We start from the raw sequence: 25,314 nt of genomic DNA, 5'->3' as shown, positions 1-25,314 counted from the left end.
AAAGGGCAGCTTGAACACATACATTTTGCCACAGGCAGAAGCTGGCAGAGAGGAATGTAACTTGGAGAACAAAGGCAGGGAAGTCAGACCGTCAGTTTTCTGTGCCTCAGACATGGCTCTCTGATGCTCCCACATTTCCCCCTCCAACCATTCCCCATCAATTACTGAGAGAAGAAACAGCATTCATAAATTATCAGAGGGAAGAGAAAATCACAATGAAATCCTCAAGACAGAGTGCAGGATTTTTCTTATGCTTGCCTTCCTTTTGAGGTAGGTCAAGATGTTTTGTGATTGCGCCTTCATTTCATTCTATAAATAATCACTGTGCTGGCTGGCATGGGAAGGCATCATGACCTAACTCTTCCTATGGGGCCTTTTCAAAACAATAAGGTGTGGGGAGTTGGGGGGATGCAGTGTACTGGAGAGGCATTAATGACATGAAAACCACACAGACCAGCCTCAGCCACCTCACAATGGTAAGTTAAGTTGAAACTTGCACCCACCAGAATTATGAATAAATTCTAAAGCACCCTGAGAGTGAAAGAGAAGAATCATAGACTTGAGGAATTGTAGAGTTGGAAGGGACCACAAGAGTCTTCCAGTCCAACCCCCTGCAATGCAGGAATCTTTTGCCCAATGTGGGACTTGAACCCACTACCCTGAGATTGAGTTTCATGCTCTACCGACTGATCTGTCCCATACACAGAAGTATTATTATTATTATTAGTAGTAGTAGTATTTCATTTCTATATTGCTTTATATTTTAAAGGAAAAAGAATCTCAAAATTCTGTACAACACAGAATAAAACTTACAAGGAATTGGGAGGGCAAGTTTCAGCACAGCACTAATGCTGACCAGCGTTCAGCCCAGAGAAGGGATGGGTAAAGTGGAGGATCAGGATCGAGAAGGGAAGCAGAGGAATGAAAGGGGGAATGAGGAACTGAGAGAAACCGACTGGGTGTGGGCCTGATGAAAAGGAAAGCATGTCTCTGGCAGTAGCCGTTACTAAACATAAACTCAGCCAGGCGCTGCTCCCTGCAAACTTCTTCAGAAGAGCTGCTGAACATGGCCACTGCATATTGGTCAGGCTACAAGTCATGGTGGCTACATGCTTGTTCCAAGATGGCATACCAGCTGCTGGGGAGCAACAGTGGGAGGCTATTGCACTCATGTCCTGCTTGTGGCGTTCTGTAGGCATCTGATTCCCTGGCTTAGGAAACAAGTGTGGTGGGCTTTGGAACTTTAGTCTGATCCAGCAGGGCTCCTCTTATGTTCTTAAGGCTGTCTAAGCCAGGAATATTCACAATTCATATAATGCCTGCACTGCACCAGTGTGCCCTGGCTGCTGTCTCTTCCCTAGACCTTTAAACACTTCCTCATGAGACCTGGGGAGGGAACTCCAAACTCTGAAAGAGATGGTATTTAAATGTTTCTGTGGGGAGGGGGGAAACAACATCAGGGTGGGCATTTTAAGACATGGTTAGGAAGCACATAGGTTGCCTTTGGCAACACTTTAGCAACAAATAAAGAAGAAGCTGTATACCCCCACGACTATGCAAATAACGCACATTGCAAAACAATTTATATATCTGTTTATGTATAAAGTGTGCATGCATTTAAAAAGTTAGCTGTAGAGAACTAAGAAGAGCAGCTTTCCTGGCTAGAGTCCAATAGGTGTTGAATAGGCGGAGGAAGGAAATTTGCTTGATAGTCCATTTTCACAGATTCCTCCAATGTCCCTGTGGGTCTCTCTTTGTCCAGACATATGTTTATTCTAAAGTGCAAGTGCAGCAGGAATCTAAAAACTCTTGAACTTCTTCTCACTATAACCTCTTCCCAGGATCCTATTCCTGAATCAGGCAATGTCTCCATCCATATGTCAAAATTGCACTGTCATCACCTAAGATTATGAGAGATTTTGTGAGCCAAACTGTGACCTGATTCAGGGCTAAGTTGTGTGGTGAGAAGTCTGTTTGCAGAGGAAGATTATTTTTTTTAAGAGAAATCAAGTTCTCAGGCAGAAAGAGTCTGTGGCATTTTTCCATAACGCGTCTTGAGTAGGGAGCCATTCAGGAGGATAAGCAGAAATCTTTGCCAGCCCTGCTGAAAAGTTTCCAACTGGGACCATTAGAAGAAACAATACCTTAAGCCAATGCAGGCATCAATATCCATTATTTGTGAAGGAAACTTGCTTCTTTCTAGTAATTAATGGTATGAATGTCCTGATCCTGCAAAAGTAGTGATGAATCAAATATTTACCTCCCTGTAAGGCCAGAGATGCAGAATGCCGCCATGTTCCAAAGGTAGGAAAAACACTTGCAAGATTCCAGAAATGAATGGAGGTAATGGGGACCTCTTTTAGTGTAGAGTCTTATTTTGCAAATTTCAGTTGATCAATGTGCCACTAAAACACAAACTGAGGATACATTTTTTTATACACTTGCTTGTTCCTACATTTAGAGCTGGTTTGTGTATGGATGTCATTTTTAATGTGTGTAATATTATTTATTTATTCAAATAATTTTATAACATCTTTCAGAGCCTAACCAGCAGCTTTTCAAAGCAGTTCATAACATAAAACCATCATGGCTTCCGGTGAGGACGCCATTGCGGGCGGTCGAGGGTCGTTTCGGCAGCGAGACGACCCTGGCCTGTCCCGGGGGTAGGAGCTCCGCTACCGCACAGCAGGCTCTGCCGAACCGCGGGTCGAGCGTTCCGCGGCACGGGCTCACCAGCGGGCCCACTATGGCGCTGAACCCTTCTCCCGTTCCCCTTGTAAAAGGGGCATGGGAGTGAAGGGACAACGGCGCCGGGCTGTGGAGGCTATGCCCCAACCGGGCAGGCGAAGTGGTGGCTGCCGCCTGCAATGAGCATGTCGTTCTTACCTGATTTGAAGGAAAAAAAGAAGAACCCCGTAAGCCGTAAGTACGGAGTTAATTGGATCTAAAAATTTTGCAATTGGCACTCCGGGAGGAACGTAAAAAGGAAGCCCGTTCCTTTCTTTGCTGAATGAAGAAAATAACAATGTTTCTAGCTGCTGCTGCATTAGCGGATACAATGTCTCTACGGAGCTTTTTGACAAGTGAGATCGGCTGAATCCCTGTTAGGGGAACTAAGATGTTGGAAATATTTCTTCTTTGAAGTTGTTGGATTATAATCTTTTCACCCTGATTCGGGGGGAAATGGTGGCTGAAACTTGTGGCTAAAGATGGAAAAGTACTGAAACTTGATACCCTCTGCCTACTTCTACCATGCTTGGTTTCGTTTTTAAACTGGCGTTAGATCTGGGCTTGACCCATGAACAAAGGATAATTCTTTTGAAGTTAGAACTGCTAAACCAGAAACTAATTTTGTTGAAGCAGAATGTTGAGGAAAAGTTTTATGCAACAGGAAAGACTCTTGAGAACTTTGTTAAACTGGAAGAAAACCTTGCTAGGGAACTTAAGGAAATATTTGAGGAACAAAATATAGTGACTATGCAACTCCAAGAAGATGGAAAATCCTGTTGGTGTGAGACCCAGGGTTGAAAGACAATTTATATCCGATTTCTGGGGTGAGAGCCTAGAAATGAAGGGGAAACGACTTTTGAAATTGCAATTTGAAGATGACCGGAACTTTGGAATGGAGATGCTGGAAGGTGATGCTTTGTGTTCCCTGGAGTTCTCTGCAAGGATGTTTATGGATTGTGGTCTGACTTTTGGCTATAAAGAAGAAGAGGACATTCTGGACAATGATGTTGGAGGGAGGTGGAGAGATGTCTGGTGGGCGATCCCGAGATGGCGAAGGAAAATGGTTAGAAGGGGGATAGGGTGAAAATACTTAAAATATAATTAGGACGGCTCATCATGGTACCCTGAAGTCAGTGTGTTAAGAATGTATGATTTTGAACTAGTGAAGAGATATGGGAATTGATTTATTAGCAGCAGTCTAAGTAAAATAAGATGTAGGATTTGATTTAAGAAGTAATATGTTGTATTATGAAGTAAAAATAAATATTAAGAAGTTATATCTGGATATTTTGATGGTGATAGATTTAAATTTCAGAGATGTGAAGTTATTAAAGTAAATTAGAATTGGAAGCAAAGGAGAGAAAACGGGGGAAGTCCCCCAAGTAGATTCGAAATAAGATTTTTTTATTAGTAAAAGGAATGTTGGTATTCCAGTTTAGGTTTGTATCTTTGTTTATTTTTGTTTTAGCTGTTGTATTTGTTGATGTTGTATTTGTTTTATTGTATTGTTTTTTGTCTTTGTGGAAAACTGCGAGGTTTTGAGTCTCTGAACCTCCTATCAAAACTCATTAAAACCAATGGCACTCCATAATCAGGCTTAAACATTTCATCCATAATTTTTACTTAACTTGTTAATGTAGCATTACTAGAAACTGACAGATTTCTTCATGCTGAAATGTGCTCTTTGAGGCTCTGGAGCAAAATACTTGCAAGAGCCTTTAATGAGAAAAAGAATAGTATTGATTGCCTGGGTCCCATCAATCCAATATTTTAAGAAATAAGAAAAAGAGAGTCCTTTATTCAATATATGGTCTTCTTTCGCACAAGCTAATATCATGCCTTGGTATTTGTGAGTAGCGTTCAGTCTGAAAGAAAATGTGGCTGTCACAGTGATTAATAACTGAACGCATGCCATGAAGGCTAACTTCTTTGTGCTCCCTTCCATTTTTAAAAATACTGTTTTTCAAGTGCAGAGGGAGGACTCTGCGGAGAACCAACTCGGAATTAAATGTCAGGGGTTGTAAATATAGTTCCAGAAAATTCAAGTTGTAAAGAATTCAGTTCTGCGAGAAACATTTGGTTGTATTCTTCAAAAAGGAAGACCAAAACACTCTTCAAAAAGGTGGGGCTCAGATCAAAGCCTTGGCCCAAGCCCAGCTTATCATTCCAAGTTCAAATCTCACCCTAGCTATGAACTCAGTAAGTAGTCTTAAGCAAGCCACTGTCTGTCAGGTCCAGCTCCTGCTTTAACCGGGGAGAATAACCAGATCCAGCCTCAGTATCCAGAGAAGGTCCACTATTTCACTGATGCCTGCCCTTGAAGGATGCTGAGGCACGGAGCTTACCTAACTTCAAGCAGAATGGCATTCTATCACTGCCAGGCCACTTCTACATTTCTTCTGTGTGCCCAACAGCCTAATTGTGTTTGTTGGCAGGCACCTGGGCATGTTTGATGCGGGTGCAGGTGATTTATCATTATCACCGGGGCCAGAAATACACCTGCAACCAGTGCAACTGGTACAGAATAGGTGTAATGTACTCCAAACTGCCTGACCCCCAACATGGTGGGTGCAAGTGCCATCTGTGGTGGCGGCAGCAGCAGCGTTTTGGCATTTATTGCCTACACAATGGGAAGAGGAGGTCAGAAGGGGAAGAAAGAGCAGAGCAATATGCAGCCACATGGAGAAGGAAAACGTAGCTGAAACAGAAACATGCTGAGACAGAAACTGAAGAAAGCAAGAAATGAGGAAGAGTAAAGAACCAGTTCCATTTTCAGTTCAATAGCAAATAATCCCAAATTCCTATCATCTATTAATTTATTTTAAGGTTTAGTGGGGTCCCCCCAAAAAATCTATGAGAAATACTGTGTGCTATAGGTTAATTGAGGTAATGCTATTAGAATTCCTAAGGGAAATTCAAGTGGGGGGGGGGGAGAGAGAGGAATTCTGGTGGAGAGAGAAGATTGGCAGAGGCTTGGAAAGGGAGTTTGAATGTTGGGGGGAAGCAGTTGAGAGTTAGCTGAGGGCGGTGGGTTCTGGAAGGGCGCACTTAGTGGGGGACCTGAAGCTGGGTTGGGCAGCTCTTCGGCGTGGGATCAGTAATCCAGTGGCCATCACCCTCGTTTGACGGTGGCCGAAAAGGAATGGAGACGCAGAGAGGGACTGTGTGTCTCCTGTGGAGGCCAGAGTATGTGGCAGCCCCATGCCCAGCAAAGAGGGTCTCTGCCAGCTGCCCGGGGAAAGAATTCCCTCTGTTCAGGTGGGCCATGGAGCCAGGGCTTGGCTACCATTGCCAACGCCCAGATGCCTTGCACCACCCCCTCCAAGCAACTGGAAAGCAGCTTTACAGACCTGGGCTATGCCTGATTATCGTCTTCCCAAGCAACTTAAAAATGGAAAGCGTAATGCTGGTGGTCAACAAAAGAGGTTTAAAGACTCTCTTTCTGCTCTCATGCCAGAAGGTTCTTCTCCCATTCTCTGTTTATGCTCAACTTGTAGGGTGTTCTCCCCGCCCCATGCAAATCTTTCCTTCCTCTTTCCTGTTCTTTTTACAAGGGCAGCTTTGGCAGCAGCCACAGCGGCGCATACAGGAGATCATGGAAGAAAGAACGTATCCTTGAAGCATGGCAGAACTCTATGCTATGGGGTGCTTCAAGGGAAGAATCTTTGCACATGTGAATGGGCTATCACAGACCAAACGCCAGGGGCAGAATGTCAACTCAGACACACATTCAGCTGTCACACACACACCGTGGAATTAAAGCAGGGTGCTGGTTGGCTGCTCCACAGTTAAATCACCCGCGGCCACAACCACACTCAGAACTGATTGGCTGGGGCTGTCCCACAAGGGTAGAACCCCAGCAACAACAATGCTGTGAGAGTGCAATGAAAAGATGTCTCATTCCATCTGCATCATTACTATGTGAAACACACTGCACTGCAAAATCCAAAAGTATAAGGATTTTTTTTCTACCAACTTTGAGAGTGTTTTTAAAGAAAAGATTTGTGCTTTGCTCTCCCCTGCTTCAGCAGCACAAGTGAATGTATCAACTCCACATCTTTCTAAAGGTTATCCTTTTCTTTTTAAAATACAGTCTCGGCTATTTGGCAAGGCCTTGTTGACTGTGAAGAAATCATCAACAGGAAACTGGAGCGCCCATGAGTCACTGTTAATAGGCTTCTTAATACAGTGGTGCTGAGAGACATATTTTAGCCACCTGCCCTTCCAAGAAATTTGAGGCAACACCTGGTAGGTGATGCTCAGACTGACACCAAAAGGACTTCACAGCAATGTGATTACTTGTTCCCCGGGGGGGAGTACCATTTAGCACTTGGCTGCCACGCAAAATTGCAGGGCAGAGCAATTAAGAAAGACCCAGAAGTTTTGGGAAACAATAACAACTGAATGGCCAGTTCAAAGTCTGAGGCAACATCCAGTTCATGCTTTCCTCCACTTCCATCCACACCTGCACACAAAAAGCAGAACATTTGACATGCAGTCCACATGCATGATGTGCCTGTTCTTAGGAACTGCCCATGCCATGCAACTTTACCCCACCTCCTTTTCCAAGTATGGACACATGGAGGAGGAAAATTGCACAAATTTGGCTCAGTGATGAGGGTCAAAAACCCCAGAACTGCACAAAGGGAAAGGTGAGTTATTCTGTCTGGGAATCTGGTATGCTTGCACAGGTGGAACATTTATAATAGTGCAGTGTTGAATTCTACCCATCACTTGGGCATGCGCATTAATGCTGCACGTGTAAGCGTGCGCACACATAAGCACAATACTTGCTCCTACACTTTACTGTGTGTAAGGCATTGGTGCATGGGCTGTGCATGTGCCAGCCATGATTTTTCCCATACTGTGGATGATGTTTTGTGCATGCATCCTTTGCATTTCTCTCCCCGCCCCCCAAAAGATCATAACATAAGGTTGTAAAACATTGATCAATGATTCTGTGTCCTCCTCAGAATAATGCTGTTACTTTGTAACCTGTCTGATCATTTTTGAAGGAGATGCCATGATACTGTAGCTTTGGGGAGGTGTCTAACAGGCTAAGTGGCGCATCGTTTTGTGGATCATTCCTATTCGCTTTCTTATAAATTGGGGAAATGATACTCCGTCTCTAACCAGAGGGCATTTGGCCCGTGGTTTTTATGTTGTTAATGCATAAAGCTGTATTAACAGAGCCAAGGAACACCTGCAGTGACAGGAAAGAGATGGAAGCTTAAACAAGTGCGCAGCAAGAGCTCAACATCAGAGAGATGCTAAGACTTAAATTACTGCTCTAGAGGTGCGCTGCTTCCAAACAAAGTACAGTGAAAGTTTATGTCTGTCAGTTCTCCACAGCATCTTATTTGTCCTCAAGTTTAGAAATGAATTCATCTCTACACATTTTGTTTCAGACAATCCTGACCTAATTCACAAACTAATTGAAAGATGCACAACCCACCTACTTATCTAAACATAACTACAGGGGCCTGCAAACTACAGGAGGTCCTGTTAGTTCAGTGAAAATTACATGTATTACATTTGCTTGGGATTGCAGTCTTGCGGTTCTAAGGAGCAGTTCTTACCTACCCGGTATATGTTTGTCACTCACCGACTATGCCATCAAATAAATTGCAACTTTTTCCAGTCACCACATGTAGAATTTTCATATTACTCAGAGTCAGTTCAAAACACAATATTTTTCCATGGAGACATGGAGTTCGCACATTCGACTGCAAAGTCCACTCCATGCTAAGTCACAAGTGATGAACATGCATGTGTGAACTGGCCCAATAATGTCCCATAGGCTGCCCAGAAGTGACTCAGTAGCCACAAATAGCTGGGCAGCTGAAGGTGAACCATTGCTGATCTGATGGCTTTCCTTACTAAATAGTGCCTTTATGCTTGAATTAGAAAATCCAAACAACACCCTCATCAATACTAACAAACATTCACTGGGAAGTTCTCCTGTACAAGTCAGACTGAAGTGAAGCTATGAAAGAACTAAATTATTATTATTATTATTATTATTATTATTATTATTATTATTATTATTACCCCACCCATCTGGTTGGGTTTCCCCAGCCACTCTGGGCAGCTCCCAACCGAATATTAAAAACACAATACAGCATTAAACATTTTAAAAATCCCTAAACAGGGCTGCCTTCAGATGTCTTTTAAAAGTAAGATAGTTGCTTATTGCTTTGACATCTGATGGGAGGGTGTTCTACAGGGCAGGCGCCACTACCAAGAAGGCCCTCTGCCTAGTTCCCTGTAACCTCACTTCTCGCAGTGAGGGAACCGCCAGAAGGCCCTCGGCGCTGGACCTCAGTGTCTGGGCTGAATGATGGGGGTGGAGATGCTCCTTCAGGTATACAGCACCAAGGCCATTTAGGGCTCTAAAGGTCAGCACCAACACTTTGAGTCGTGCTCAGAAACGTACTCTGGGGCACTTCAGTATGGGGGGCTTGCACCTGAGAAACTACGTAGTATAGTGCCCAAGTCCATTTTATACGCCAATATCCTGAGGCAGCGGCCAATCATGCTTCATGGCAGGGCTGTATGAGCAGCAAAATTGGTTTCTTGAGATTAATATGGTTCAAGAAATGACTAGGAATAGTGTAATGTTGCATAATTAAAATGATAGTCCTCAATTGGCTATTTTGAACCATAAGCACCTGGTGGAGATCCAAAGGACGGTAATAATCTCCTTAAAATACTTTTACTATGCATCTTATAGGTTCACAGAAAGGCAGAGGTTATTTATAAACCATTGGAACAGAAGGTTTCAAGACAATGTACAGCTGTATGTTTTATTTGATTTGATTGTGAAGAGATATCAAAGGTTGTATTCAATGAAGTCATCCTTTTTGTCAAGGGCTTCTGCTATGGAAGTTCCCCCACCTCTCCTTTCCTCTGGTCTGCCCAAGTCTGTTCTAGAGGTTCCCTGAAATCTCCAGAGCAGATGGGGGGCATGTAAAGAGATATGGGGGGAATTTCCATTCTACAACCAGATTATTTTGTTGGCTACAACCCTAACATTATTATTGGCATTAATATTACAGTGGAATCTGGGTTGTCAAATGTAATCCGTTCTGGAAGACGGTTCGACTTCCAAAATGTTCAACAACTGAGACGCAATGGGTGGTCAGCAATTTCAATGGACAAAATAGAGAAATGCGCCTTGGAAGCCGTTCAACTTCTGAGGCATGTTCAAAAATGGAAGCATTCACTTCCAGGTTTTTGGCATTTGGGTTCCGAATCGTTCGGCATCCGAGATGCTTGAAAACTGAAGTTCTGCTATATAAACATTATTCCCAATTACATCCCACTCCAAACCAAACATGATGCAGAAAATGTGTACACACACACACACACACACACACACACACATTTTTCCCTCTCTCTCTTTTTTCCTCTTTTCTTTCTTATTATTTTGCCCCTTTCCAGCTCCTTCTCTTCTTTCTTTCTAAATGAATACGATTTGCTTGTTTTCTACTTTGTATTGTAATTGATTGTCATGGCATGACTTGTTTAGCATTGTAAACATGTTTCACATTTTTCTAAATAAATAATGTTTCCTATGCATACTAACATATTCTTAAACCTAAAGTGGCACCTGCAAATATGGGTGAAAATGGGAACAGCTATGCATTCTTGCCTGAACAAAAGATAAGTAACTAAAGCCATGTGGGAATGTATCATAAAATGTGTCTGACTCCTGAATTAAGTTTGCTAAGTCCTAAGCATATTCACTTCTTGTCAACATTTACCACTAAAAACTTCAGCAAGAGAGCACAGATTTATGGGAAAGTAACCCTTTGAGATTCAGTATCTAACTTCCATTTCTAAGTAATCATTCCCATTTGTGGCTTTGTCAGAATTCATCTCTCTGTCAAATCTGAAATCAAACTCATGAGAACAGATGCCTTTGAATGAGTTCCAATATTTCTTTCTTCTGCTTGAGTCACCCTAGTGACATGTCATCACTTCTGCTTCTCAGTCTAACAAATGGATGGCCGCTACAGAAGAAAACCTACAGGGCAACAAGTACTGGCAAGGATGGCTTCCAACCTTGTAGTGCCCTGGTTTGGAGGATGCTGCCCATTCTGACCCAAATTCTTGCCCATAATTTTGTTGACCAAGAGAAAGGAGGATAATAATATGGCAGTTTTTCTAACTGGGCTGCTAGGTACTCACCATAGTACTACCAAGGTCAATATTCAGGGTAACGCTGTACAAGCAATTCAATCTACATTTAAAGTCAAATCTATCAAATTTGCACTTTCCGCAACAATATGCGAACCGAAACACCACCTTTATTAAAAATCCATATCCGAATTCTGTGATACAGTTCTCCACCCAAACAATGCGTACAAAAATGCATATATTAGTGGAAAGTGTGCATCGAAAAGGAAGATAGTAGTGAAAACAACATTAAAATGTATTTATATTTGGAAAACTGGTTGCAGAAATGTGTACTTTGGTCAAAAGTGCACATAAAAATTCATTAGGGGAAATCCAGATAAAATTTCACAAGATGCTTTTTTTTAAGTGAATTGCTGCAAATGTGGAGAACTGAATTAAAGATTGGGAAAATAAGAAACTAAGAGAACCGAAATTGACAAACCTGTGTCTGAGTGGCACCACTGCAGACTGCAGGTGATTGGGCTCACTTGATTTTGTGATCCTTCATACAAAAAATTCCTGTACATAGAAAATAAGCACATCATGGTGAAAGGCTGGCTTTCTCCATGACATGCATTCAGTCACATAAGTCCTCCTCTGTAGTCTAAAGTTATTCAGAACTCACAATGCTGGAATTGCCACATATATTCAACAATTCTGATTCCACCTCTTCTGAGTAGCGTTACACAATTGTTATATATCAGGGACGCCCAACTCCCAAGAGGCTGTGATCTACTCACAGTATAAAAAGAACAGCTGTGATCTACCCATTGTCATGGCCAGGAGTTGTTGAGCTTTTTTTAGGGAAGGATTGACCAAAGTTGTTGAGCTTTTTTAGGGGAACCCAAAGCTAATCGACCTAAGACACCACCACTCCGATCGACCGGTGGATCACGATCGACCTGTTGCACATGCTTGTTATATATAAATTGTTGTCCAAACTAATAAAATGCCTTATTTTTTTAAAAAAGACCAACACAATAATCTCATAGGGCTTCTTAAAATACAAGTGGAGAACCTCAAAAAATCCCAATTGAATTTGCATGGTTTGTTATTATTAAGTAAATAGCTTATATCGCATCATGGATTTTTATACCTCTCATTGTTAGGATAAATCCAGACGGAGGAAAATTAGAAACAAATGGAAAATATGGGTCATAAGTATTTAACTGAGACATAACCGAGAGGTTAAAAAGGAGGGAGCAGAAAACACAATTTCTGATGGAAAAAGCAGAATGTTTTGAACACATAAATGCAGAATTAATATTTCATGTCACTTATAAAAATAAATACATAAATAAGCCCAACCAACAAGGAATGGGAAAGAATTTCTTCCAACCAAGCTCTACATCATGTTCCTCACATTTTTTCAAACCTTAATTTTTAAAATTAGTATTCTCATGGTGGAAGAAAAGTGGTCTAAGCAAATTGGTAGACAGAGGAAGAATATCTTCACTGTCCAAGTACTGCTCCCAAATATTCTATCTTGGGACAACACATTCCTTTGTCTGCATTTTTTAAATCCTGAATTGCAGTCTGACACTATCCATATTTGGGGGACCACCAGACACACCTCCCTCGGCATATAAACCTACTAATTTGGAAATGACTTTCCTTAATTGCCCCTGAAGCAGAAATTGATCTTTGGGAGCCATACAGAAAATGGCTTAGTTCTCACGGTGGGGGGAAACCCGTGCCTGCTTCAAACAGCCACTGGGCTCTCTCTCTCTCTCTCTCTCTCTCTCTCTCTCTCTCTCTCTCTCTCTCTCTCTCTCTCTCTCTCTCTCACACACACACACACACACACACACACACACACAATACAATATTTCCTGTAGACAGAAAATTAGGATGTTAGGGTACAGAAATGAAGCCTAGCCTTCTCGCTGGCATGCTAATTTTCTGTCTGCAGGAAAATTGTTTGTGGAGGAGCATTCTGTCATGTGAATCCCCAGGTGAAAATCTACTCAGGTAGGCAACACTGCTTTCTGGTTCAGAACTCCTTGAGATCCCTGTAAACAACCACCCGAACTGCCAAAAGATGCAACTGAAGTTTACCAAGGGGCAAAAAGTGCAACTGATGAATGCTGTACTTAAATACCATAAATGTTTTGAAGAATGTGCACAATGCTAACTTCTGCTTTACTCTACATGTGCAAGTATGCCGAGTTACAAGAAAATAAAAACAAATAAATACATGTAATGCTCTTTGCCAGAGCATAAGCCTTATAAGTTCCTTTCCATTCCCAGTTAAGAGGCAAGGCATGGGCTGTCATGAGGCCTGCGCCAGGATATAACAGCTCAGATTAACTTAGCCTCTTATAGGAACAATATCTCCACTATCTTCGCTTTGTCCCAGGTCCTGTTGATTCTGACTGCTGTGATCACTTACTTCTTTGCAACCTGCTACCTTGTTTATGAATACCAGCTATTCATTTCTACCACGTGCTACTGGACACAGGGGCGTAGCAAGGGGGTGGGTGGGGCCTGCTGAGGGTGACACTTCAGGCGGTAGCCCCGCCCCTGGGCTTTTTATTTTTTATTTTTCTTTTTAGGCTATTTTCAGCACTGCCGGGGTGGAGCCGCAGGGGCGGCCAGCGAGGAAGGGTGTCACCCCCCCCCTCGCTGGCCGCCCCTGCGGCTCCGCCCCGGTAGCGGCGAAAATAGTCCTCCCTTCCAGCGGCGGAGCTCGGCATGGAGACAAGGGGTGGGCCAGCGAGGTGGGTGCCCCCCCCCTCGCTGGCCTGCCCCTTGCCTCTATGCCGAGCTCCACTGCTGGCTGGCTTGTAGAGCCGGGGCATGGAGAGGGGTGGGCCAGCGAGGAGGGACACCCCTCCTCGCTGGCCCATCCCTCTCCCTGCCCTGACTTGCGCTCCGCCAAGGGAGCCTGGGCACCAGATTCGGGAGTCTTTGCAGCCGCAGAGACTCCCGAATTCGCCACCTGGCACACCTTCGTGCAGCGGCTGCTCGCGCAGGCACGAGCAGCCGCGGCATGAAGGGGTTCCACCGCTGGGTGGCGGCTTCAGGAATCTCCCGAAGCCGCCGCCTGGCACCCCCGGAGGCGGGGCATTGCTTGCATCATGACATCATAGCGCACGCACACACCATGATGCCCCGCCCCCAGGGGTGCCTCTTAGCTTCCCGCCCTGGGCAGCCAAGGGGCTTATAACGCCCCTGACTGGACATCTTTTCATTCATGTCTAGTATGCCTCATGGCCTGCACCCCATTGGAACAGGTCAGGTCTCTCAATAACTTGCCAACCAGAAATTTGAATAAGAACAAGAACATGTTGTGATTATGTTAATAAAGGCAATGAATTCTAAAGCAATTTTCCAAGGAATGCTATTGGCTTTACCAATATTCCTTCCTCATTTCAAAGAATATTCTTAGGACATGACTAAGTCCTCTGATTTTCTGAGGACAAGCACGTGAGCATTCAGGCTCACAGCTGTCTAAATGTTCTTTCATAAAATTACATGCCTATCTTTCCGTCAGAGTGCATTTGAAAGGCATTTGAAAGAGGAGTAAAGTTACTTTCAAAGGTGCCTGCCAGATTCCCCCCCCCCCTTCCTCCTGTTTTATCAGATATAGTCCTTCTGTAAAAGGAGTTAGTGGTTGATGTAATTTCCTGCCAATGAGAACTTCGAATGAATACAATTAAAGAGACCACAAGAAGCATAGCTTATCATCTTCACTTCCCAATTCATCAAGGCTTTATCTCAATTTAGGAAATGTATTTGTTTTATTGTTCTGCAAAAGAAAAGAAAAAAGGACTGATGTTGTCAGCCACTGCCTTTCAATAAACATCTTTTTTTAAAAAAAAAAATCAAATCAAAAATAATAATCATCTTTGTTTACTATGCATGTGTTTTAAAGATTATAATACATGAAATAAACATAAGGACTGTTTTTTTAAAGAAACAAAGCTGAAAACCAATTGCCTCACAGTCGTTTCAGTCCACTCACATGAAAACTCTCCCTTATGTTTTAAGAGTGGGCCCTGTAGTTATTACATTTCCGATTTCCAATTATAACAAAATGTTATAAACATTAAATCATGTATCATGAAGTAAACCCACTGCTGAGGAATATTATATTTTTTTCAAAACTGTTAAGATCTCAACCACACACTGCTCCACATTACACCCCCCCCCCAATTTACCTCTGGATATAGAGTCACTGAAGAAAAGAGGAACTGTTTTGGTGGATGAGAGCAATGTCCATCCAGTCTGGGGGTTGGCAAACTTTTTATGTCAAAGACCACATTGCCTCTGCAGTAACTGTCGGGGGACACATATCAGTAGTGGGCTGAGATGAGGCCAACTGTGGATGAGCCCCAAACCAAACCAAACCAAACCAAACCGCTACCCCCTTCATTAAACTACACAAACCACTCATTCCTTCATTTGCGCTTCCTTCTCCCATCACCCTTCTCTATCCATTTATTAATCCTCACGTTCCACACATCTTATATTCCAGTCCAACATTCTGATCAAAGTCAAGAGGAACACATCTCACAGCAGATTGGGAATCCCTGGTCACTCTGAAAGCAGCCAGGTGCCCCTTGAAGTTTGCAAGCAAGCCATAAAGGCAATGACTATCACCCGTGGCTTGTCCCCAGCACCTGGTACACATTACTAAACTGAGGTGAAAAACGAAGGCTCAGATTAGCTAACATTCTGTATAGCTATTGATAGACCTATCCTTCACATTCTGTTTTCCCAATATATGAGCTTTGTTTGAATCATTCCTGTAACAAAAAAGGAAAGGCAATATAGGCTCTGAGATTTCGTGGATAACCCATGACTTGGATCCACAAATGAGTGGATCCAAAGATATTTCTGCTTGTGCAAGATACCTCTACTGAATCCCCCATCCCACTACAGCTTCCCCCAGAAGGTGCATCAACTCTCAGGAGCAGCTTTTGGGGTGTTGAAAGGGTGTGTACGGAAGTCGGGAGTCTGGAAAATCCCGCTGTACAAGTGGAGTTGCACATGAGCACCTCTGCATCAAACCCCACTGGCGGAGGAAGGGGGTGGTGGGGCGGTCTGCTTGGGTACCATCTCTTAGGGGGGTGACAAAAAGGCACCCCATGGGAGGCTCGCCTGCCACCCCTTGGCATGGCAGCACAAGCCTGCACCATTGCACCGCCACAGTGCAGCAGATCACCCCCCCCACGGTGCAGTGCATAGCCGCCACTCTGGGCACCCATGCAACTTACTCTGCCACTGTCCAGCCCAGTGTGTTTCTCACTAGTAGAAACTTTCCCCACAATTTATAACTTGCAGTAGGATTTATAGAATTGAAAATTATCATTCAGCTAGTTTGGGTAACAGAGGCAAAACTGATTAGATTTGACTATTTTGTCCTGAGTGAATAATGTGCATGTTAAATAAGTCCAGGTCTGCATTTGGACTCCCTTATTGTTTTTATGAAGGCAGGTTTCTGCTTATTGAAGAGCACAGCATATGGGACCAAACATTGCCCTGGCTGTAGCTGATGGGAATTTTATTTTACTGTTGGTGGGAAGACAATATTACAGTCATGGCAATTGGCAAAGCTGAAGTGGCAACGAGGCTGTGTTCTGTTAATCAGCAGTTTTCACTCAACAGCTATTCAGAAGTGTGGGAAAAATTCTCCTTTCCAAAGCTAATTTTCCATATGCATTTATAACAACCCCAATTTTTATGCTTGGGGAGTGTGAGTGAAAGTTTCTGCCTGCTTAGTTGTAGAAAAATTATACCACCATCTAAATAATATTGGCAGAACACATGCCACTTGACTGCAGCTGATGGGGGTATACATTTTTTTTTAAAAAAAAATATTTCCTATAGGAACAAATTTATCTAACTTCAATTCATTATTCCAGAATGTTTCCTACTGACATCAGGACAGCTTCTTTGGAAAAGAAATGGATTTGAAGGCTGCAGATTTAGCTAAAAAATGAGATTTCATATCTCTGGAAACAACAAGGTATCAAATTACTACTAGCATGCTGTAGTAATGTAGATCTCTCAGGACCGGTGTTATCTGGTCCCGGCGGCCACTCCCAGTCAACAGTCTAGCTGCCGCATTCTGGATTAATTGCAGTTTCCGGGTCACCTTCAAGCTCAATTTACTCACCCTCATCCAGCCCACCATGGCACCCAGACTCTGGCCCAAGGCTTGCACAGCCTCACCTGCCTCAGATGTAATGGAGATGGTACCCAACTCTATATCTCCATTACATCTGAAGCAGGTGAGGCTGAGGCAGGTGACCCTGCAAGTAGCAATGGAGATACCATAGAACAGCATCGCCAATACATGAATACTGTTGGGGTGGGGGCTAGTGGAACAGAATACTAACACCAACATACAAAGCACACATCTCACCCCTCTAATGCAGCAGGGAAACTGTTAAGAAAGCCTTAATGTTACATCTGTGCCTGCCCACAGTCTTCTGCTGGAATAGAGAGCAAATAACCATGCTGCACTAGTAATGATTATCACCAGGAGGTGGTCTCTGTCATTAACAGTGAGGTTTGCTGCCACAGTAGGTCAGGACAGGATCACCAACTGTGCAGCTGTTTCTTTAGGAATAAGAGGATTTAAGCAGTCAAAGTGAAGCTTATTTTACCTTACTGATTCCAGCAGGAGCTAAAACATTGGAAAGAAGGTATGACGTGTAGGAGAACAAAAATAAAACACCTAAACTGGGATGTTTAATGCACATGTTTTCTACATTAACACTTTACAATGCTTTACAGAGGCCCAGCCAAAGCACAAAAATATAAGCGTTAGCATGGAATACTGCCCAGATAACTTAAATGGCTAAATAAGGAAAATGTCCCACAGAGCCACCCCACAAGCATTGGCTGAGTGAGTGCTATCCATTAGAGAGTTTTCAACACATCTCACCATCTTTATCACTGAACAGGGATTGCAGAAATTTGCTGCACTACAAGATTTGCAAATATCAAGAGCACATTCTTAACAGTTCAGCCATAACAGTCAGAGAACTGAGTGCAGACAGAATAAAAAAGGGCCCAATTCCCTTCAGAAAGAAGGAGAAATCAGCACAACCACCAAATGGGAAAAAAATCTCACCGTTATTAGATAAAACATATTCCTCAGGAGCACCAAATAAGCATTTGCACTATATCAGTCATGCAGACCTAGAGACATCTATAGGTCGTGTGTTGTACAGAAGTAGGCAGATAAGGAGAAGCATGCAACCAGTTACATGTAAGGTTTCTTTCCTGAACCAACTCTAATCAGAAAATTGGGGAGAGATCCAATTAGCTGTTCGGAAGTGGAGGCTTGGTTACTGTCACTCTGCATGCTCCTTCCCTGAATTGTTATTTTATTATTATTATTTATTAAATTTGTTAGTCACTTTATCTTGCCCTGGTCAACCCAAAGTGACTTACAACCCTGAATAGCTGACCAGCGCCATAACAATGATCTGTGAGCTACAGGCACACAACCTATTGTACACAAGAATAGCAGGATCAGGGCAAAAGCTTGCCAGGCTCAGAATGACACCACAGAATGACTCTGCTTCAGACTCTGAAGAGCCACTGCCAGTCAGAGTAGAAAATATGAAGAGCCATATACAGACGAATGGTTTCACCTCGTGTATGTCACTATTTTTCATTCAAGCAGATCTCATATGTACCTTTCCCTCACTTGACTCATGGAAGCTGATCAACTTTGAAAAGCTCTTCCTTTAACAGCAAAAATTGGTTAAGACCGAAGTCTCAATACCCGGCTGGTTTCAAAAACCACTCTCAGCAAATTACACAGCAAACATCTGCAGGGAATTCTAGCCTGCACCATGATGTCAGGCAGCAGCTGTCCTGAAGGAGGACTCCGCTGAAAGGGTCCTGAGAGCCAGTGAGGAACATTGTGGGGGAACGAGCCTCTCGGACTTGTTTGGTAATCCTCCCTCTGCCTCTCCCAGCTGACAGATCTGACACCTCATACAAGCCTGAGAATTAACTGTGCTCATAAAATTAGGAAACAAGAGTCCCATAAAGTTGTAATGAGCTTTGGGTTTCAAAATTCTACGGGTAACTATCCTCTGACCAAGGGAGCCATAAAAGACGCCTTTAAAAAGCAGCTTTTCCATGTATTTACGAAACACCCAATTTTCTTAAACATCTCATACAAAAGAGGCCGTGCTTTTTACTCGGTTTATTTCATGTTCTCATGATGTGCAGCATCTGTTAAACAAATTAATATCTTTTTAAAAAATGTTTAAAAAGAAACAGGATTTCTTGCTCTCCTTTTTTAAAAAAACAAAAAAACAAGCAAAACCAACCAAAAAACCCACCTCTCTGTTATTGATCCATTGTGGGCTTATACACAAAATGGCTGAGCCTCTTTTTTTCTCATAAAGTCATTTCACAGGCAATATTAAGGGACAGGAGGGTCACAAAGTGAAAAGGTCCACACGAGCTGTTTCTGATGCAGCTTCGTTTCTTACATAGAAAACTGAACATATAAAATATTTCTAGAGGGACTAGTTGTGTTAGTCCATTGTAACAAAAGCAACCAAGAGTCTTGCAGCACGTTAAGGTAAAGGTAAAGGGACCCCTGACCATTAGGTCCAGTCGTGTCCGACTCTGGGGTTGCGGCGCTCATCTCGCGTTACTGGCCGAGGGAGCCGGAGTACAGCTTCCGGGTCATGTGGCCAGCATGACAAAGCCGCTTCTGGTGAACCAGAGCAGCGCACGGAAACACCATTTACCTTCCCGCCGGAGCGGTACCTATTTATCTACTTTGACGTGCTTTCAAACTGCTAGGTGGGAAGGAGCTGGGACCGAGCAACGGGAGCTCACCCCGTTGCGGGGATTCGAACCACCAACCTTCTGATCAGCAAGCCCTAGGCTCTGTGGTTTAACCCACAGCACCACTCACGTCCCGTAGATGAACAAATCCTTAGAGATGAACAAATCAATTGTGGCATCTGATGAAATGGACTCTGGTCCAGGAAAGCTTGTGCCACAATCAGTTTGTTGGTCTTTACAGTGCTGCAGGACTCTTGGTTGCTTTTGCCATATGGAAAATGTTGCCCTGCAGTGAAAAAAATCCACAAGGATTACGCAGGAAAGACTCAAAAGCAGGATACTAAATAATTGCAGGTTCCTGCCTGCAGATCTTTCTTTCAACATCAACATTTATGGACCCAAAGAATACCACACAGTATTCCATTGTTGAAGTTCAACACCACAAGTCTGAATCTGGCTATACAGATGGGGGTCTACTAGGAAATTCCATGGGAACTGCTCTCTCTTTGTTTGAGGAAAGATACGAAAGAAAAACAAAGAAACATATTTAGGGTCCATTAAAAAACACCACTCCTATAGAGGAAAAGTGTTGCCATCCCATCAGAAGTCAAGGAGATAAAGAACTACAAAACTTTCAGAACACATCTGAAGGTATCTGTATCAGAAAGTTTTTAATGTTTGACGTTTTTATATGTGTTGGAAGCCACCAAAGGTGGCTGGGGTAACCCAGCTAGATGGGTAGGGTATTTTTTATTATTATTATTATTATTATTATTATTATTATTATTATTATTATTATTTCATAACTGTCCCCCACATAAAGTTCTACTGGTGTGCCTGAGGACGACAATTCATGGTTCCCCTATCAGAACCACTTTCCTACATCAGACTAATAGATAAATCCCTTTGGCCTCTGTTTGTCTGGTTCTGACACAACATTGAGACAGATTTCATTCCCAGGGAATGCAATAGTGGGAACAGAGTGTACCATCACCGCTTCACTGAGGGATATGCTTTTCAAGCGTCAAGCTACACATGATGCTCAGCCAAGTAAATGTTTTTCCCCAAGAGTTTTTAAAAAAATTAAAAATACTCGAAGCAGCTGTGGGAAGTACATGCGTGTGGAGGGGTAGAAGGATGGTGGCACTTGTTTCTTTTCCCCATCTGAATTACTTTTTGCTCCATGCGGGGAAGAGATGAGTATCCATCCAAACGGGGGGGACGGGACAGTTCAAGACAGGATAATTTTAATGAGATCAAACACCCACAGGTAACAGGATAATCAGCCCCTTCCTCTCAGCATGAACATCTGGAACAGACTGCTGCTTTTTTACAGTGGCAATGGTAAAAACCTAAGGGTCACATCCACCTGACTGCACATCCATCATGTGCAGTTTGTCTCTGATGAACAATATTGTTTCATGTACCTGCCCTGCCTTCCTCCATTGTTCCATAACCAGCTGGTGGCTTCAAATAGCTCTGCAAACTTCTTATAAAATTAATGAATATATATAAAATGAATGAATGAGTGTGTGTGTGTGTGTGTGTGTGTGTGTAAAACAAATAGTTCTGCAAACTGGTCCTATTACTGTCTCTTGCCCATCATACACACCAACAAAGCTAAGGGAGGCATCCATTCTACAGTGTAGAGTGTACCTTCTCACAACCCAGCTGCCCATGGGTGCCATTGTGAGAGATGAGGAAAATCTGGTCATGTGAATCCAAAAGAACCTCTTGTGTACACTGACCACAGCACTTTTAGCATGTCAAATTACCTGAAGCCCAAAGAAAGCCATCAGAATGGAGTTGATTGTACCCAAAATGCCTTCGGGGTCAAAAGGTTGAGTGGTTTTGTACAGCTCCTAACAAGAAAGAAAACATTGCTTTGGTTACTCAAAACTCCCAAGATCTAAAACAGCAGGCAGCCTCTCAATTTGCAATATTACAGGTCACAAAATAAATGTCGGCCACATAAGACAATGTGGCATACATCCAAATTGTCTCACTTCCTTAAATATGTATATCTATTCATTGCATCAAACACAGTCATTAATGCAAGACGTTCAGAGGCAGCCGGCTCATTTGTTCATTTATCCTGTGCCAGAAAAATGTAATTCCCTTTTTAAAATAAATTACCATTTCTATACCAAAGACATCCAAACAGAGGCAGATTTAGGGAAGCACAACCAGTTCGGTCGTACTGAGCCGGGGGGGGGGGGGGCTGCAAGGGACACCATAATTATGATTTAAAATGGAGTATGAGAGGTGGGGGTGAGAAATTTGGGTGTGGCACAGCGCACCCCTGAAATTTGAGGCCCCAATGTTCGCTGCTGATCCAAATCTTTTCTCTGAAGTGATTATACAAATACAAATGTTATATAATTTTTTTGCTTCATTTCACCCCCCTCCCCCAATTAATTTTGAAGCAATAACAAAAACAATAACATTAGGAATAAGTAGGCATCACATAAATCTGTAACACTGATAGCAGCTAATATAGCATTGTGGTTAAGAACATAAAATATAAAACAGTATAGAAATTATGTGAATAAAATAATAATAATAATAATAATAATAATAATAATAATAATAATAATAGCCCTAACAATTTGCCCATAAAAATGGCAGGCTAGTTACAGTTTTGAGACATGAGCTGGTTACCAGTCAGCTTTTTTCACAAGGTGTTTTTAAAACTCTTGGGAGGTTTACAGCAGCTATATGGGAAGCTGACAATTTGCAGCATCCATCCATCCATAATGAGGGAATACTCTACTAGGCCAACTTCATTATAAATTTATTGGACACAGCAAAATTTGCCTTATGCCACTGCTGGACACTACAGATCACCAGCTCGTAGAGATGCCATGAATATTCAGAATTCAGTAAGATTTCAAACTAAGAATACCAGTTATGGGTTTTTTGGGGGCAGGGGAGAAGTGTCAACTAAAAGCAGGGAATGGGGGAAAAGAGGTACGCTCTCAAGTCTTTCCAGCTTTACTGATCTCAAATCATTGCACATATGCAAGTAACACGTATAGAAACACATGTATGCCAGAAAAGTGTGCATAAGATACATGTATTAGTGAAAATAACAGGGGGGAAATGCACTATATTAGGGGAAATTGCTTTGCAAAAATCTGCATATTGGGCAAAATTGCAAAGAGAGAATTTTTTTTGCACTAAAATACTGATTGATTTTCACCAAGAGCACATCCTTGCCTCATATTAGGTCCTTGGCCAATTCTCTGGCACTGGCAGTTAAAGGATATCAGACGTGGGGGACAATTTGGGGACCCACTGCTAGCCAGGATTAATAAATATTTGGAGCTAGATGGGCCACTGTTCTGATACAGGGTTGTGAAAAGTCAGCCCACTCGGAGATTCAATACACTTCCCAGAGCTTCCTATTGCTCCCTGATACTTATATACCTGAAATTTCACTGTACTTCACTGCCTTTTAGCACTGCCTTTTAGTGCATAGCCATCTAAATCATTCCACGGTGCAATCGAGCAAAAATGTATACAGAACTAAAAATCTACAATTTTCTGACAGTAAGAACCATCGCTTAGCTGTCCTTGAGCCGAACCTAGCCTCTCTGACTTGCCAGTGCAGAGGTTAAAAGGGGGCATGGAAAGAGCAGCCAATGTAGTTTGTGGAACTTGCCAGGATAGCATTGTCACCAGCTAAGGCTCTTAGTCCCACGCTGCCACTCAGCCTCCTTTCACTGCCTGCTTTCTTCCCACAACTGTCTTTACTTCTGTTGGTCTGCCGCTCCTGTTCCTAGCATCACCGCAGCAACAGTGTTCCTTCAGCATTCCAGAAGCTGACTGCCTCATCAGAACGGCAGATGAAGGGATGGGCTTATAGCAGCCACTTTAGGGGAAAACTGGTCTTAAGCATATCCGGCGCCGTGGTGCAAAGATAATAACAACAACAACTATTATTATTATTATTATTAATACCCCACCCATCTGACTGGGTTTCCCCAGCCACTCTGGGCGGCTTTCAACCAAATATTAAAAACAATACAGCATCAATCATTAAAAACTTCCCTAAACAGGGCCGCCTTCTGTTGTCTTTAAAAAGTAAAATAGCTGCTTATTGCCTTGATATCTGTTGGGAGGGCATTCCACAGGGCAGGCACCACTACCGAGAAGGCCCTCTGCCTGGTTCCCTCTGGTGCCCCCCCCCTTTCCTAGGGTTGAACTTTTTTAAGGGCTGGAGGAGGCGGGCAGCGGCTGGAGGGCGGCTCCTCCAGCGGGGAAGAGGCGGAGGCTGGATGTGGCGCCTCCTGGCTCAGCTAGCCGCTTCGTGCCAGTGGCCACGGCAGGCAGCACACCGAGCAAGCGGATCTGCGCTGAGTGAGCGAGGGCGCGTGCACCACTCCCAGCAAGCTTTGGCTCAGTTTTTTCCCTTTTAGCCTTCTGGTGTCCCGCAGAATTCGGCACCTGCAGGCTAAAAGGGAAAAAACTGAGCCAACGTTCAGTGGGAGCAGTGCAAGCACCCTTGCTCACTCAGCTCGCTCGTTCGGTGTTCCCCGGACTCTCGCCTGGTGCCCTCCAGAACCTGGCGCCACTAGCCTCAACGAGTAAGACGGGCCTGAAACTGGTAACTCATTAGCCTTCGCCCTGACCCTCTTAAGAATACTAGTTGCTGTCTAGGGCCTCCAAAGTATCAGATATAAAGCATTTTATTGCCAGTGCCAGGAGTTCTGTTTGTAGAAAAGGCACCCAATGACAGAAGATCGAAACACCACTGTGTTTGACAAGCTAGTTTGCTTTCGTCTTCTTCTGTCTATTCAAAAATGGCCAGCTGGTAGCCTGCTAGCCACATACAGCCATCAAGAGGATTTTAACAGGCCCCTAACAGTCCTCTTAAATTTTAAGCAAGACATAGGAAACTGTCTTATACTGAGTTAGGCTGTGGGTCCATCTAGCTCACCATTGTTTAAATTGAATGGCAGCAGCAATCGAGGGTTCAGACAGAGGGCATTCTCACCACCACCTGGAGATGCCGGGGATTCAATCAAGGACCTTCTGCATGCAAAGCAGATGTTACATCACTGAAGGGGGGAAAGCAAAAAGCTCGTGCACAACTTCCCTTTTCAGAAAAAGATAAATGTTTGCAAGGGAGATGCTCCACTTTTCAATGTCCCAGTTCCCTTTTGGATTTTGTACGTCATGTGCAAATGTATATAAAACGCTGAACACTGGAAGGTGCTAGAAGATGCCAGCTTCTTACTATGGAGCACAGAACTGCTGTTAAGTATGGTTAAGTTGCTTCGTGCAACAAAATACACTTTTAGACACTGGGTGACTCTCTGAAGATTACAGTGGCCCTTCAAGGATATAGAAATTAGAAACGCCTGATCTATATATCCAGCAACTTGAAAATTATATTTAAAAGGAGATCAGTTTCTAGAGACCAGGAATTAATGCTCTGTCAAATGTTCTTAATACACAGAGGTATTAACACTTCCTGAAACATCTGGATTAGAGACAAGACAGACGGAGAGCATTTGTCCAGCTAAATTGTGGTGTTTCTTATAGTATTATATGCAAAGGTAAATCCCAAAGAGCTGAGATTGCTTGTGAACTTGACTCTGAAACTCCTGGCTGTCAAACCTTAAC

The 25,314-nt window shown here is 43.1% G+C and overlaps 1 protein-coding gene across 1 annotated transcript in view; it reads right to left on the bottom strand.

Annotated features, from left to right (window-relative positions):
* The window catches only part of LOC117046614 (heparan-alpha-glucosaminide N-acetyltransferase-like), a gene marked incomplete at its 5' end in the record, with an annotated part of 67,544 nt that overhangs the window by 20,681 nt on the left and 21,549 nt on the right, over positions 1–25,314 (bottom strand). Inside the window, one exon of the mRNA XM_033148737.1 lies at positions 21,459–21,545. Within this exon, the coding sequence (XP_033004628.1) occupies positions 21,459–21,545 (87 nt within the window). The remainder of the gene's footprint in view (positions 1–21,458; positions 21,546–25,314) is intronic.

This window comes from Lacerta agilis, chromosome 5, assembly GCF_009819535.1.
Source record: "Lacerta agilis isolate rLacAgi1 chromosome 5, rLacAgi1.pri, whole genome shotgun sequence".
Lineage (NCBI taxonomy): Eukaryota > Metazoa > Chordata > Lepidosauria > Squamata > Lacertidae > Lacerta > Lacerta agilis.
Note: the sequence above shows the minus strand (reverse complement) of the source record. Positions and strands in the feature narration are given on the sequence as shown.